Source organism: Diceros bicornis, chromosome 19 (assembly GCF_020826845.1).
Source record: "Diceros bicornis minor isolate mBicDic1 chromosome 19, mDicBic1.mat.cur, whole genome shotgun sequence".
In the NCBI taxonomy this organism is placed as follows: domain Eukaryota; kingdom Metazoa; phylum Chordata; class Mammalia; order Perissodactyla; family Rhinocerotidae; genus Diceros; species Diceros bicornis.
Genome location: NC_080758.1, coordinates 24,151,000 through 24,165,892, shown reverse-complemented (window position 1 = coordinate 24,165,892; position 14,893 = coordinate 24,151,000). Strand labels below are relative to the sequence as shown.

The 14,893-nt window shown below is 44.4% G+C and overlaps 1 protein-coding gene across 1 annotated transcript in view; it reads right to left on the bottom strand.

Moving 5' to 3' along the window:
- LOC131418178 (fer-1-like protein 4) overlaps positions 1 to 14,893 on the bottom strand; it is a 42,824-nt gene that overhangs the window by 7,056 nt on the left and 20,875 nt on the right. The window contains 14 exon segments of the mRNA XM_058562175.1: positions 6,269 to 6,427; positions 6,534 to 6,671; positions 6,749 to 6,849; positions 6,943 to 6,985; positions 7,595 to 7,726; positions 7,815 to 7,873; positions 8,017 to 8,212; positions 10,562 to 10,723; positions 10,809 to 10,925; positions 11,358 to 11,531; positions 11,656 to 11,790; positions 12,226 to 12,350; positions 12,508 to 12,661; positions 13,562 to 13,714. Of these exon segments, the coding sequence (XP_058418158.1) occupies positions 6,269 to 6,427; positions 6,534 to 6,671; positions 6,749 to 6,849; positions 6,943 to 6,985; positions 7,595 to 7,726; positions 7,815 to 7,873; positions 8,017 to 8,212; positions 10,562 to 10,723; positions 10,809 to 10,925; positions 11,358 to 11,531; positions 11,656 to 11,790; positions 12,226 to 12,350; positions 12,508 to 12,661; positions 13,562 to 13,714 (1,848 nt within the window).

The window sequence follows — 14,893 nt, the reverse complement described above, 5'->3', positions numbered from 1 at the left end:
CCTAATCTCAGATTAAGTGTAAGCAGAAGTGACCAAGCAGAGATCTCCCACCACGAGGAGTTAACTGAGAGGTTGGACAAGATAACTTTTATTTTCTTTTAAATTTATTATGAAATACTTAAGACATACAAATAGGCATAACAAAAAATATAATGAAACACTGAAAATACGTGGAAAGATGTATAAGGGCCTTACTATTCAATCTATAACTTTCTGTATAGTTTGACTTTTATTTTTTACAATGAGCATATGTTACTTTTTAAATTAAGAATATTTTAACTAAATAAAAGAATCACACAATAAGCATATGTGCCCAGATTAATAAATAAAATACTACCAACAAATGGAAGCCCCCTGAGCCCCCTTACCTGATTTAACTCCCTTTCCTTCCCTGAAGTAGCCAGAACATTTTACTTGGGATTTATCCTCACCAAAAAAAGTAAAAATACTTTTACTACATATACATGTATCCCAAGCAATATATAGCACCAATTTGTATGTTTTTAAACTGTATATATTAAACTTTTGTCTGTTTTGATAACTATACAATTTAGTAAAAATATGCATAAATTATTGAAGTATAATTTATATACAGCAATATATTTTTCGTGTTTTTTACACCCCTACCTGCAATATATGAGAGTTCCAGTTGCTCCACATCTTTACCAACACTTGATATTGTCAATCTTTTTTATTTTAGTCATTCTAGTGTGTGTGAAATTGTAGCTCATTGTGGTTTCAGTTTGCATTTCCCTGATGACTAAGCATGTTGAGCATCTTTGCGTATGCCTATTGGCCTTATGTATATTTTCTTTTGTGAAGTGAGGTTCAAATCTTTTGCTCCACCATTGAGTTTTTAATTTTAAATACTACACTTTTAATTTCTAAAAATTCCATCTGGTCCTTCAAATTTGCCTTTTCTTTTCTTTTCTTTTCTTTTTTTTTTTTGAGGAAGATTGGCCCTGAGCTAACATCTGTTGCCAATCTCCCTCCTTTTTTCCTTTTTTCTCCCCAAAGCCCCAGTAGATAGTTGTATGTCATAGTTGTACATCCTTCTGGTTGCTCCTTGTGGGATGCCGTCTCAGCATGGCTTGATGAGCGGTGTGTGGGTCTGCACCCAGGATCCGAACCACCAAACCCTGGGCCACCGAAGTGGAGCACGTGAACTTAACCACTAGGCCACTGGGCCGGCCCCCAAATTTGCTGTTTACTTTTAATAGTCTCTTGTTCCTTGCTCATTTTAAATTTATTCTTTTATTTCTTTAAACATTTCATATATAGTTATTTTATGTTCTCTGTCTAGTCAGTCCAAGATCAACAACCCTGGCGGTCTGAACCTGTTGTTATTTTTACTATTCTTATTCACGGTGGGCTTGTTTCTTAGTAATTGGGTACTTTTTATCATGACTCACATTTGGTTAAACTCATCCTGAGGGCCTAAATTGCAGGTGCTGTCTGCCAGAAAGGGCTTGCTTTTGCTTCTGCCAGTTTCTTGGGCAGACTACCAACCTGCAACCACTTTAAATGAAATCCTCCAGTTGAGGTTTGGGGATCACACAGATGGTGGGAACTCAGGCCCAGAACTGCACTAGAGCCAGCTTGTGGTCACGGATGCTTAGGGAGACTTGTCCCCTCTAACCAGTGCCAAGGTTCAGACAGGCAAGTTTCCTTGGTGTCCCCTTCTGTCTTACAGATTCCTGTTTTTGTTCATCCTTATGCTGAGGGTGTAGCCTTTTGGGACTCTGCTTTATATGAGGCCTTCCAGTGAGAATCCTCCCCTGGGCTTTATCTTCTGTCCCCACTGCCTGTCAGCCCTCCACGGGGAGGCTGAGTTCTCCAGGGTCAGCAGTAACTGTCGGATGAAAGCCAGCTTCAGCACTCATTTATCTCCCTAGGTTCCTGTATTAACGATATTTTCTTATTTCCTGTATTCTGAAGACTCTGGTATCTGGGGCTTTACTGATCCTGGAGAAACTGCCCTTCCCAGGGCTAGCTAATCCTAGAGTTAGCAAACATCGCACCTGCCAGAGCACCTTTTATATACAACCAACTAATCCAGAGCCCATACTCTGAACCACCTCCTCTATTTGGCTCTTATACTCCAAGAAGTAATATTCCTCTGCCCTAATCACCCCCACAGGGACAGGTACCAGACAACTAGAGACAGGGAACAGCCCCTGTACCCCAGAGCCCACAGGAATTGTTCAAACTAACCAAGCCTAAGCCTGCTTACCCTGCCGTGCCTTTCCTGCAGAAACCACAAGAAGGGCTCTGGCCCTCGAATGTCCCTCGCTCCTTCTGCCTCCGGACTGACCCTAGTGCTTCCCTGTGTAGCCCTGCGTGGTGCAGCCTCCCCCGCTCCTCTTGAGAAACTGAAACAAACAACAGACTATCTTTTCAATGGCAATTGTCTCCTGATCTGTTAGCCTCACCATACATGGATAAAGATAAAATCCTGTGTACATTTTAAAATAGTTCCTGCTTTTACTTTGGGATTTTTTTCCCCCTCTAAAATCTCTCTTTCTTGGAAGCTCAGCACAGCATTTTAAAGATTTTTTTTCCAGTTTTATAAAACATCTTTATAAAAGATGTTTTTAAAATTTTATCCAGCGTTTTTACTTTTGGTGACTGATGCAAGCTTTAACCCTCAGGGTGTGCCCTTCCCCCTTGGGACACAGACTGGTGACCCTGAGCTCTGCTGAGTGACGTCCTCTCCCCACTCTCTCGTGCACACCACTTCATCTGCACAGCTCTTGGAAGCTCTTCCAGTGTGCCTGGTGGTTTGCAGTTTTAACACTCTGATTTCACCATAATTGGAAGCTGGATTTTTGTTTGTTCTATTTGTTTTTGGATGATTTTCAGGAAAAGGAAGGGGAAATGCCTCATTGGTGCCATCTTCCACAAACTGAGAATCATCCAAATTTATGTTGGAAAGTTTCTCCTTGTGGATACAGGTTGCTGTGGTTTGATCAATTTAACTGTAGTGTTTGTTATATGACTGACACACTCTCTCTCTCCTATTTAGGAATACTAACACTTTAGTAGTTTATTTCTAAATTTTTTATTATTACAGATAATACTAGAAAGAGCAATTCTTATCTGTTTCCTTATACACATATGTAAGAATTTCTCTAAGATTATATCTAAAAGTATAATTACTGGGTATTGGCTATGAGAATCTTTCATCTTTCTAAATATTGCCAAATTATTCTCCAAAGTTGGTATAGCAATTTACATTCTGTGGCAGGCAGACTATTGCACCCCCTCAAGATGCCCAAGTACTAATCCCTAAACTTATGAATATGTTACCTTACACGGCAAAAGGGACTTTGCAGATGTGACTAAATTAAGGATCATGAGATGGAGAGAGTGTCCTAGATTATCCGGACCCCAGTGAAATCACAAATGTCCTCCTAAGTGAAAGAGGGAGATAGGCGAGTCAGAGAGATTTGAAGATGCTGTGCTGCTGGCTTTGAAGATGGAGGAAGAGGCCATGAGACAAGATACACAGGCTGCCTCTAGAAGGTCAAAAAGACAAGGAAACAATTCTCCCCAAGAACCTCTAGAAGAAATGCAGCCCTGCCAACTCCTTGATTTTAGCCCAGTAAGACCTACTTCAGACTTCTGCCCTTCAGAACTGTAAGATAATAGATTTTTGTTGTGTAAGTCACCGCATTTGTGGTCATTTGTTACCGCAGCAACAGGAAACTCATACACCTTCCCACGAGTGCTGTGCAGAGCTCCACAGCCTCCCCAGCCTTCGTCTGGTAGCATTTCTAATCTTGCCAATCAAAGGGAGGAAACTGGTTTCTCATGGTTTCAATTATTTGCATGTCCTGATTACTATTAAGGTTTAGGATTTTTTGTATGTTTATTGGGCTTTGGAGTTTCTTCTTCCATCAATTGCTTTTTCATATTTTTTATCAATTTTTCTTTTTTGTCTGCTTCTCATAGATTTGTGGGACTTACTTATACGTATCATGTACACTAACTCTGTCTTGATTATGCATAGGGTAAACACCTTACCCCAGTCTGTGTTCAGTCTTGTCACTTATTTTAAAGTTTATGGATGCCCAGAAGTTTAATCTCAATGTAGTCACATGTATCATTTGTTTCCTAATTTATTGTTTGTTCTCTTTTGTGTATTAAGAAAACTTCCCCCCATCCAAGATCATAAAGATATTTTAACATTTCCTTACATTTTTGCTCTTTACAATAAAATATTTAATTATGCTAGATTTTTATGTGAGTGCTGTAAGTTAGGAGTTTAATTTTATTTTTTTCTACATGGCCAATCAATTTTCATAGGACCACTTATAGAACAGTCCCATTTTTCCGCCACTGATCTGCAGTGCCAACTCTGGTATATGTTTCCATCTATGTCTGGGTCTTTGTTAAATTTCTACCTTGTCCCATTGGCCTATTTATCTATTCCCATGCCAAAACTACACTGTCTTAATTACTATAGCTTTGTAATAATTCTTATCTCCCTACATTGTTTTTCAAAATTGTCTTGGCTATTCTTGGCACTTTGCTCATCCATAGAAATTTTAGAATTAGCTTGTTGATTCCAGGGTAGCAGCTTTCAGCCTCGTGCCTGGTTTGTGGTAGACACAATACTGTACTATTTGAATGCTACCCTGATCCCATTCTCCTTGTCTTTCCACCCCTTTACCATTCACCTCTTTAGGTAACCAGTCTCTTTAGTTTCTAGTTTATCCTTCCTGTATTTCTGATGCACAAAGGAGCAAACGTGTGTTTTCTTGTACCTTCTTCTTTCTTATGTGGAGGTAGCATACATACTATAGATACTCTTTTGCACTTTCCTTTTTTCCCTTTATACTATGTCCTGGAAATCACTCTGTATCAGTTCATAGAGATCTTCCTCATTCTTTTTATAGCTGCATAGTACTCTGTTGTGTGGACATACCATTCTGCTATATATGGGTATTTAATAAGATTTTAGAAATTTTATTTTATTATTTTCAAAAATGCCCAGACAGTTTTGATAGCCTCTTGTTCTCTGCTTGCGAAATATTTTAAATAGTTGTTTTACGTTTTTAATATTTGAAAATTCTAACATCTGAAGCCCTTAGAGGTTCTCCTTTGTGTTTTTTCTGACAATTTTTCCTGATTGTCTCTTTTCTTATATATTTTGTAATTTGGGATTTTGAACCTAGTTTAGGTTATCTAAATCTGTGGAACCTGTGAAGCCTGATTTGGGACCACTTTAAACCAATCTCTCAGCTTTGAGTTTTCTAGACTAAGCAGATAATATAAATTCAAGTCTTAAATCAATGTGAAGGCAAAACTCTAATAATACGTTCTCAGGGCAGACATTTTTTTCTATTTCCCTCAATTGGAACAGAGCCTGAAACAGACCATTTACTTTACAGGCTCCTTTCCCAGTGAGGGGGCTTCCTCTTGCCCACCTTTCGTGAGAGCAGAGCCCTGCCTGGGTGCTGCTTCACACGAGGATGTTGGTTGTGTCTCCCACCTTGGATAGGCTATTAGAACCCAAGGCTCAGGGTCCAGGTCTGGACAAACCCTCTCAAGATAATCTGAGCTTCAGGGCTTGTTCAGGGATTCCTGCTGCCTCCTCATTTTGGCCCGTTGGAAATTCCCTTTCTTATGAGCTTAGCATTTGTTTAAAAGATTGTTTATCTAGCATTTCTAGATGTATTATATCAGGAAGTTATTTCAGATGATCTAGTCTGCAATATTGCTAGAAGCAGAAGGTCAAGATGACTCCTACTATCTAATTTATGCACGAGGATGCTTCAATTATGGTAGAACAGTGCCTCAGAATGTTTCCTTAAATTACATCTTAGTCAGAATCCCTATATTTAAACCAGATAAAAGTACAGCATCTGCTCTGGTGCTGGGAGTGAAGGGGCAGCAACCCACTCATTCCCCTTAATCCCTGAGATGTCTTTAAGGAAACTTCAGGGCCCTGCTGAGCACCGTATGAAAACTGTAGCAATGGAAGGACCTGTACAAAGGTGTTTGATGACAAGCCATTGTGAAGCTTGACATTCAGGGTTGTGCTCTTCCTGGAATTATACTGCCCATTCTATGGGACTAGAACTATGAACAAGGAGTCAGGAGACCTATGCTCTCAATTCTGGTTCTGCCATGAGCAAGCTTTGTAACCCTGGGGAGTCTCTTAACTTTGTACCTAAGATTTCCCACCTGAAAAATGAAGAAGCTGGACTATGATCCCTGAGGTTCCTTCCAAATCCTTCAGCCTATAGGTTTCGTGTGTTACCTTTGCTGCAGCTGGAGGCATGCAGAGGTGACAGGTGCTCACCTTTACAACATATACTCTGACCAGGAGCTTGATGGGCCGGTTCTGTGGGATCCTCCGGGAGATCTGGGGCTCAGAGAACGACACTGCCTCTGATTCAGGGTAAATGAGGAAGGAGCCCTGGAGGTGGGGATGGAGGGGGGCAGTAAAGGCCCTAGTAAGAGAGTCTTCTTCCTGCATCCTCACCTGTACTCCCTGGTCCCCCCGCTTCCTTCCCCAAACACACCTTGAACTTGCCTACGAGGTGTCCAGACCCTTCTTCCTCTCCATCTCCATCATGGGCCCCTTGCCCTCAGTACAGGGGAAACACATTCAGCCAGTCTTCAAAGTGGTTAAACTCTTCCTCCAAGGAGCTGTTGTAAATCTGAAAGGCAAGGGCCTCAGTGACAGCCCAACGTCCAGAATCCAAGCAGAATCCCCCTCTCCCCTACGCCCAGTCACCTTCAGGGTGGCGATTGCTTTTTTCTGGGACATGGAGCCTTTGACTTCAGCCTCACCCTGGTCTTGGGCTTCCTCATCCACAGAAATGGGGTTGACCCCATCTGGGAACAGCATAAATGCCTCAGTTAGAAATACTGGTGTGGGGGGAGGGAAGGAGACAGAAAGAGGATGAGCAAGAAAGCCAAATCTCTTACCTGAATCCCCAGGATCATCCATTTCATCCTCATCAAAGTTGGTCTGAAATCAAAGGGCAGGTCAGAGATTCTTTCCCACCTGTCACCTCCTTAATCTACCCCTTACTAGGAGATGGAGTTGGGAAACTTTAGTTCAAATTCCAGCTGGGTAAGCCACTTGCATTTCAAAGCTTCGTTTTATCATCTAGTCCTGTGCTGTCCAAGACAGTAACCACCAGCTACGGGTGGCTATTGAGCACTTGAAATGTGGCTAGTCCAAACTGGGATGTGCTGTAAGTGTAAAATACACACCATATTTTTAAGACTTAGTATTAAATAATAATGTAAATATCTTATTGTGAATTTTTACAATAGTTACTTGTTGAAATGATATTTTGACAGATTAAATAAAATATATTACTAAAATAAATTTTACCTGTTTCCTTTTACTTTTTTTTTAAATGTGGCTACTACAAAAGTTAAAATTACATATGTCACTCACATGATATTTCTGTTGGACAACACAGCTTAGATAATGGAGTTAATAACTCCCAGCTTCTAGAATTGTTGTGAAGATGAGAAAAGATGACTGTAATGAAAAGCTCTGGAAAACTGTAGAGCTCCACGTTTGATGAGATCCTTCTTCCTGCCGTTTACTCTCCTCTGCCCCCACCTGCCCCTGGAGCTCCTGCAGTGATGCATAGTATTTGGACCACCAGTCGAGCTCTTCAGGATCTGGGATGTCCTCCTCCAGCTCTGGGCCTTGATTCAGGAGGCCTCCCAGGGGTAGCTTCTTCAGAGGAGCCTGAGAGAGAGAGAACTCAGTGCCCTTAACCCAGCACCACCCCAAGTCCTGCCAGCCCCTTCTCCACCCATCCCCCATCCCCCATCACCTTCAGAAGCCGTCTGGGTAAACTTGTTGTAGCCAAGAAGGGATCCAGGGACTTCTGTCCTGAGAGGAGGTAAATGACACGAGGAGGAGGTCAGGTGAATAGAAGTCAGACTCCATGCCCCACCAGAGGGTCCCGTGGAGCCATCTCAACCAGGTACCAGAGGGACTTCTGTCTAGTAGCCCCTAAGGGGAAGTCCCCTTACCTTGAGGTCCTTTAGGCACCAAGTCCCCTGTCTCCTCCTGTCCTTCCTCCTCAGGGGGATCCTCATGACCGTGGAGTGTGAATCGCAGCATGTGGGGAACAATGTGGGAACCCACAAGCACTGTGCGGCCAAAGGCCCGGCGCTCAATCACCAGGATGCTGAGTGGGGGCTGCAGGTAAGGCTGCTCCGGCAAGGCCTGGGGGTGGGGAGAGAGGACTGTGTCTCTGAGGACCTAGGGAGGAGCAGCAGCAGAGACAGATGGGAAAACAATACAGCCAAATTGCATTCGAAGCCCACAGCCCCATTGTGTCATCTCAGGTAAATCATTGCCTTCTGAGCCTGTTTCCCAGCTAAAAAAGGGACACAATCCTGAATTGGAAAGATTGTTGTAAGTATCAAATGACAAAACAGATACAAAAGTACTTTGGAGCCCACAAAGTGCTATCAGAAACATGAGATGGTGGTTCTTATTATTATTATGTAAAGAACCAATGCTCAGGTTGCTAATATAGATTTAGAAACATAAAAATACATATGCCTTTTAACCCAGGAATTCTATATCTACCAATGGATCCTAAGGGGGAAAAAACAATAATTATAATACTGTATTGTTGGGTTTATTTTACACATATATGACAATTATAGCACAAAGGAGGAAGGAAGGAATAGAAGTATAATGGATAAAAGTGTCTCTATTTTATTGGAACTAAACTAGTATTAATCCAAAGTAGATTGTAAAAAATCAATATGCATATTGTAATACCTAGAGCAATTCCTAAGTAAAAATCAACAAAGGAATTAAAGTAGTACACTACTAAATATCTATTTGATAAAAAAGAAGGCAGTAAAGAAGGAACAAAAAATATATGAGACAGGGGCTGGTCCAGTGGCATCGTGGTTAAGTTTGCACACTCCACTTCAGTGGCCCAGGGTTCACAGGTTTGGATCCTGGGCATGGACTCATCAAGCCATGCTGTGGCGGCAACCCATATACAAAGTAGAGGAAGACTGGCACAGATGTTAGCTCAGGGACTAATAACATCAAATGTGACTGTATTAAACACTTCAACAAAAGGCAGAGATTGTCAATTGGATAAAAAAATAAAAGGATGCAACTACATGCTGTCTAAGGGACACTCTTTAGTAAGACACAGGTAGGTTGAAAGTAAAAGGATTAGAAAAGATAAGTCATGCAAACAGTAACCATAGAGAACTGGAGTAGTTATATTATCAGATGAAATAGACTTTAAGACAAAATACTAGAGACAAAGAGGGACATTTTATAATGATAAACAGATCAATTCATAGGAAACTATAACAATTATAAACATATATGCACCAAACAACAGAACCTCAAAATGCAAGAAGTAAAAAGTGACAAAAATAAAGGGAGAAACAAACAATTTAACAATAGGTGGAGACTTCAATACCATATTCTCAATAATGGATAGAACAGCTAGACAGAAAATCACCAAGGAAGCTTCTTTTAGGAAGGCTTGAATAATACTATCAACCCAACTTGACCTAATTGACAACTATAAAACATCCCACCCAGCAACAGAAGAATGCACATTCCTTTCAAGTGCACAATGGAGAGAGGGATGTGTTCTCCTCAATTTGCACTACGAAATGGGAAATGAGAGGAAACATTCCCTGGAAGTTCAATGAGCAAGTGCTTTCAGTGTCATCATCTTATAGCACAATGAAGTTTTTAAACTGAAAACTCTTGCATGTGAAACAGAATCATGAAATGGTGTTAGTTTTTTTTTTCTGTTGTTGTTGTTGTTGTTTTTTGCCTGCTTGCAGTCTGGAACCACTGTGCTTTGTCCCAGTGCTGTGCCCCTCAGAGAGGCACAGCACTCTCCAGTTTACAAAGCCCTTTCACCAAGATTCTTTCTCTCATTGCCTTCTCATTACACTCCTGCAAGGGGGCATTTGGTGTATTTCCTTCAACCTTTTTTCTTTTGTACCTGTTACTCCCTTTTACAAACAAAACTAAATTAAAGCTCAAATGAGACAAGTGATTTGACATGCTCCTAAGTGGCATTGCCAGAATTTGGCTCCAAGGCCATACCACGATAATTATAAATTACACGAAGACTGTATTTTTCTTCTCAGCCCTGGTATCTCAGAGACTAGATAGATTCCTTCAGACTCATACTTCGTGATACTTGGCTAATTCACTCATTCAGTAGAGCCAAGAGAGCACCACCAGTTCATGGATTAATCCAGGAATCAGCAAACTACAGCCTGTAAACCAAATCTGGCCTGCTGCCAGTTTTTGCAAATAAAGTTTTACTGGAACACAGTCATACTCATTCATTTACTTGTTGGCTATGGATGTTTACAGACTACAATAGCAGAGTTGAGTAATTGCAACTGAGACTATATGGCCCACAAAGCCTAAAATATTTACTAACTGGCCCTTTATAGAAAGTTTGCTGACCCCTGGCTTAATCGAAGATAACCAGTGGGAATTCACCATCCCACTGCCCTCTGTCACCTCTCAGCCCAACATTTCTTGCCCCCCAGCCCATGCCCTCACCACCGTCAGATGCCTGACGAGCTCGGTGAAATCGGGGCTCTCATGGTAACTAGCCAGGAACTCGGACTCCACACGTTGCCCAGCCACCTCCAGCACAACCTGGGGCTGCTCTACCTCGAAGAGATGCACACGGCCAAAGCCCCTCAGACCCCAGAACAGCACCTGGGGTCAGGAAGTAGGAGATTCAGGGGACTGCACTTGACAGAGGGGCTCTGAGTTGGGGGGGGGCGTGAGTGCCCAGTGCTACCTCAACACGGAACTCCTTGAGCACTGGACACACATTAGGTGGCAGGGACGGGCGTCCGGAGAGGGGCTCGACCAGGGGTGTCAGGTTCTGGGGCTCCACATCACTGGGCACTGAGGGCTGCAGGGGGCAAGAGGTCAGAGGCCAAAGAGGAATCTCGGGGAAGGAATATGGAGAGCCGCTGGTGAAATATAAATCCAGAGGCACCAGGCAAGGCTGGATTGGTGGGAGAGGGGTGTCTCAGGAAACAGCCAAGTGCAGGAGAGGAGAGTGAGTGTCTGAGGCATGAGGATCAACTCGCAGCCTGGAGTCTCTGGGGTTGGAGGCCTGGCAAGGTGAACCCAAGGCATGTCTACTTCTAATGTTCCCTGGAGTCAGGAGGTCCGATGAGGTGACCCCAGGACAGACCTGCAGCCTGCATTCTCTGGGGGTAAGGGACTTGGAGGGGTAACCCTGGGACATGCCCATGTTCTATATTCCCTGGGGTGGATGACCTGATAGAATAACAAGAGGGGTCCACAGCCTATATCAGCCAGGCCACGGCACTCTGACCTCAAGGTGGCCACTGTAGTCCAGTTCAATGAGTTCAAAGGTGGCGATGAGCTCTCCGGCTGCCAGGGGCCCCTTCCTCAGGGGGAAGAACTGCAGCTCAGGGCACTGGTAAGGGTCCTCTGTCAGCTTTACCCTCGGTGCAGCCAGTGCTCTGCCCAGGAACACAGGGGGGCCCTGCAGAGAGCCGGGCAGTGAAGACAGAAGTAGAAGAGGTTCAGGAGCCAAAGGAGGGGGCATCAAGACAAGGAGTGGGGGCGCTCGGGGGCAGGAAGCTGGGTGGGACCCAGGCCACACTCACAAACTTATTGTGGTCAAAGACATTGACGACCACCAGTGGAGGCTCCCCCTGCAGGTGCTCCCTTCTCCCGTCCACGATCAACTGATCAAACACCAAGAGCGCATCCCACAGCGGGCTCAGCGTCTGCTCCAGGACCTTGGGGGCCATGCAGGGGAGGAAGCAGTGGCAGGCGTCAGAAGAAGGCTCTCAACGCACATCCCAGGAGAGCAGCCCTGCCCTAAAGTAATACTTTAAATAACTGTCACAAAAGGAGAGAGAATGTGATGAAGATGAAAGCACCCTTCAGATTGGCGTTGGAGCCTGCCCTCCTGGTCTTGGTCTCCCCTTACTGTAATCTGCCACTCTCAAAATTAGTCCTAAAGTCAACCCCAGAGAACAACTCTTCACCTCTAAGACCCTCTGGTTCTACAACTGCCGCACCCCCAACCCCCAAATCAGGGCAGTCTGATCCAATAGCCTGTCTTGAAAATCCAGGGCAGGAGGAGAGAGTTAGGTCCTGGGGAAAAGCTTGGCCCCCACCCCATCTTGTCTCCCAGCACCCCTCCACCCACATCCCAGCCCAGGCCTCACCCGGGTGGTCTGGCACTGGGTAGAGATGAGGACTCGAGCAAAGGGGTCCGAAAGTCCACTGTCATCTGCTGCCAACACACCTCGGGCCTGATATAAGTGAGCCCAGAGCTGGAAGTAGCTGAAGTCTGGGGTGGGGGGAAGGAAGAGGCCATGTTTTCTCAGGAGACCACTGGAGTCCCTGACCCCAGGCCTCTCTGAACCCCGAGCTGAGCATCTAGCCCCACCCCTTAGGCAAACAGCAAGCTGGGCCCTGGGCACACCTACCCCACCCACTGCACTCACCATCACGGTACAGGCTGTGGGGCAGCCCACCCGAGGGCTCAGGCAGCAGGTCTGGGGGGAGGTCTGAGGTGCAGGCCTTGGCTTGCTTGCCCAGCCCCAGCCACAGGAAGAGCTCCAGCTTGGCACAGACCTCACCAGGGGCTGCCCCAGGTGCCTATTGTAGGGAGGAGGCATGTTAGGGCCATCTCTTATTACCCCAGCTAGACCAAGAGCCCTGCTCCTGCAAGGCTTGCCCCTACTCTCTGTACCGCTAGACTACATTCCAGCTCCCTAACCCAAAGAGCACTCCTGGCCCTCACCCTTACACCCCACTTCATGCCTGATACTTTCATTCCCTCTATGTGCTGCCCCAGCACTGTCACTTCCTATACCTCAAGCCCCATACCCCAAAACTACACTCTGAGCTCTGCACTCCCGTACCCCACACTCACCCCCTGTCCCCTTATCCCCAACACATTTAGATTCCCTGTCCCTTATGTCAACGGCCACAACTTCTCACCACTAGTGACCCCCGTTCGTGTCTATTTCAGGGACATCTCATTTAGAAATATTTTGCCTCCAAATCAGCTGTACTTATAAGGAACTAATTAATCACTCTCCCATTTTCATTACCCTGCCCATCTGTCAGAGCCTAGTCAGCAAAAGGGCCAGTGCAGGCCCAGGGCTGACAAAATTTGGTGTTTATCTCACATCAAAGCTGACTTGGGTAAAGGCACAATCTCCTTTTGGCTTTTTGGATAATTGAAAAGAGTTTGGGTACACTTTAAAAATTAATAATAATTTTAAAATAATAAAAAATTGTAAAAATTTTTAAAATTAAATTAAAACATTTTTTTAATTTTTAAAAAATTTTAAAAATTGGAAAATTAAAAAAAATAAAAACAAAAATAATTTTTAATTAAATTTTTTAAATTTTAATTAAAATTTTTAATTAAAACACAGATTTTGGGGACCCCCTTTTGGGAACTGCAGGCCTCCACCCCAAAGCCCCCTCTGCCCTATGAGCCTCACCCCACTCCAGTCCCCAGCACCCTCACCCCCAAGGCCCCCTCACTGTGAGCAGCAGACTCTGGATCTTCCCACAGTCTCGGCCCCGTTCCTCCTCAACCACAGAGAACAGCACATCCTGGGCAGGGATCCGGGCCCAGGCCACATGGCGCCGCCCACTGAGCATCCAGACTAGCACATCCGGGAGGGGTGGCTGGGGCTGCAGGTAGAGAACTGGGTCATAGAGCTGGATTTGGAGCTGAGACCACCTGCTCCCACAGCTTCCACTGGACGGATGGGTCAAATATCCATCTCTAGCCCTTACCTCCCCCTGAACCCCAGATACACGTGGCCACCTGTCTCCTGGACATCTCTCCCCTGGATGCCCCACACGCCACCTCAGGCTCAAATATTTGAGTCCAACCTGACTTCTTCTTTTCTTTTGTTTTTCTGGTTTCTTTTTTTTGTTTTGTTTTGTGAGGGAGATTAGCCCTGAGCTAACATCTGTTGCCAATCACCCTCTTTTTGCTGAGGAAAAGATTGGCCTTGGGCTAACAACTGTGTCCATCTTCCTCTACTTTATATGTGGGACTCCTGCCACAGCATGGCCTGACAAGTAGTGTGTAGGTCTTCACCCGGGATCCGAACCCGTGAACTCTGGGCCGCTGAAGCAGAGCACTCGAACTTAACCACTATGCCACCGGGCTGGCCCCCTGGTTTCTGTTTTTTTTTAATTGTGGTAAAATACATGTAACATAAAATTTACCATCTCAACCATTTTTAACTGTACAGTTCAGTAGTACATTCACATTGTTATACAACTATCACCACCATCCACCTCCAGAACCTCCTTCATCTTGCAAAACTGATACTCTGTATCTATTAAACACTAACTTCCCATTTCTGCCTTCTCCCAGCCCTGACAACCACTATTCCACTTTCTGTCTCTATGAATTTGGCTACTCTTAAGTACCTCATATAAGTGGAATCATACAGTATTTGTTCTTTTGTGACTGGCTTTTTTCATTTAGTATAATGTCTTCAAGGTTCACCATGTTGAAGCATGTGCCAACCTGACTTCTCTGCCTTTCCCTCGCCCCCCAACTGATCCTTCCCCAGCAATCCCCACCGTATGCCCATTCACATCAGCCAAACATTTGGCTGTTGTCAGCCTTCTCCTCCAACATCCAATCACCAAGTCCTGCCAATGTCCCCCTTCTCTCCCTTCCTCACTGCCCTTGTTCAAGACCATCCGCTCTTGTCCAGACAATTGGTACAGTCTCCTAATTAGTCTCCCTGCCTTCAGTCTTCCCTTGCAACCCATTCTCTACCATGAGTGGCTGGCTTCCTCCCATCTTCTGGGTCTCCATTTAAATGTCGTCTCTGCAGAGAAGTCTTC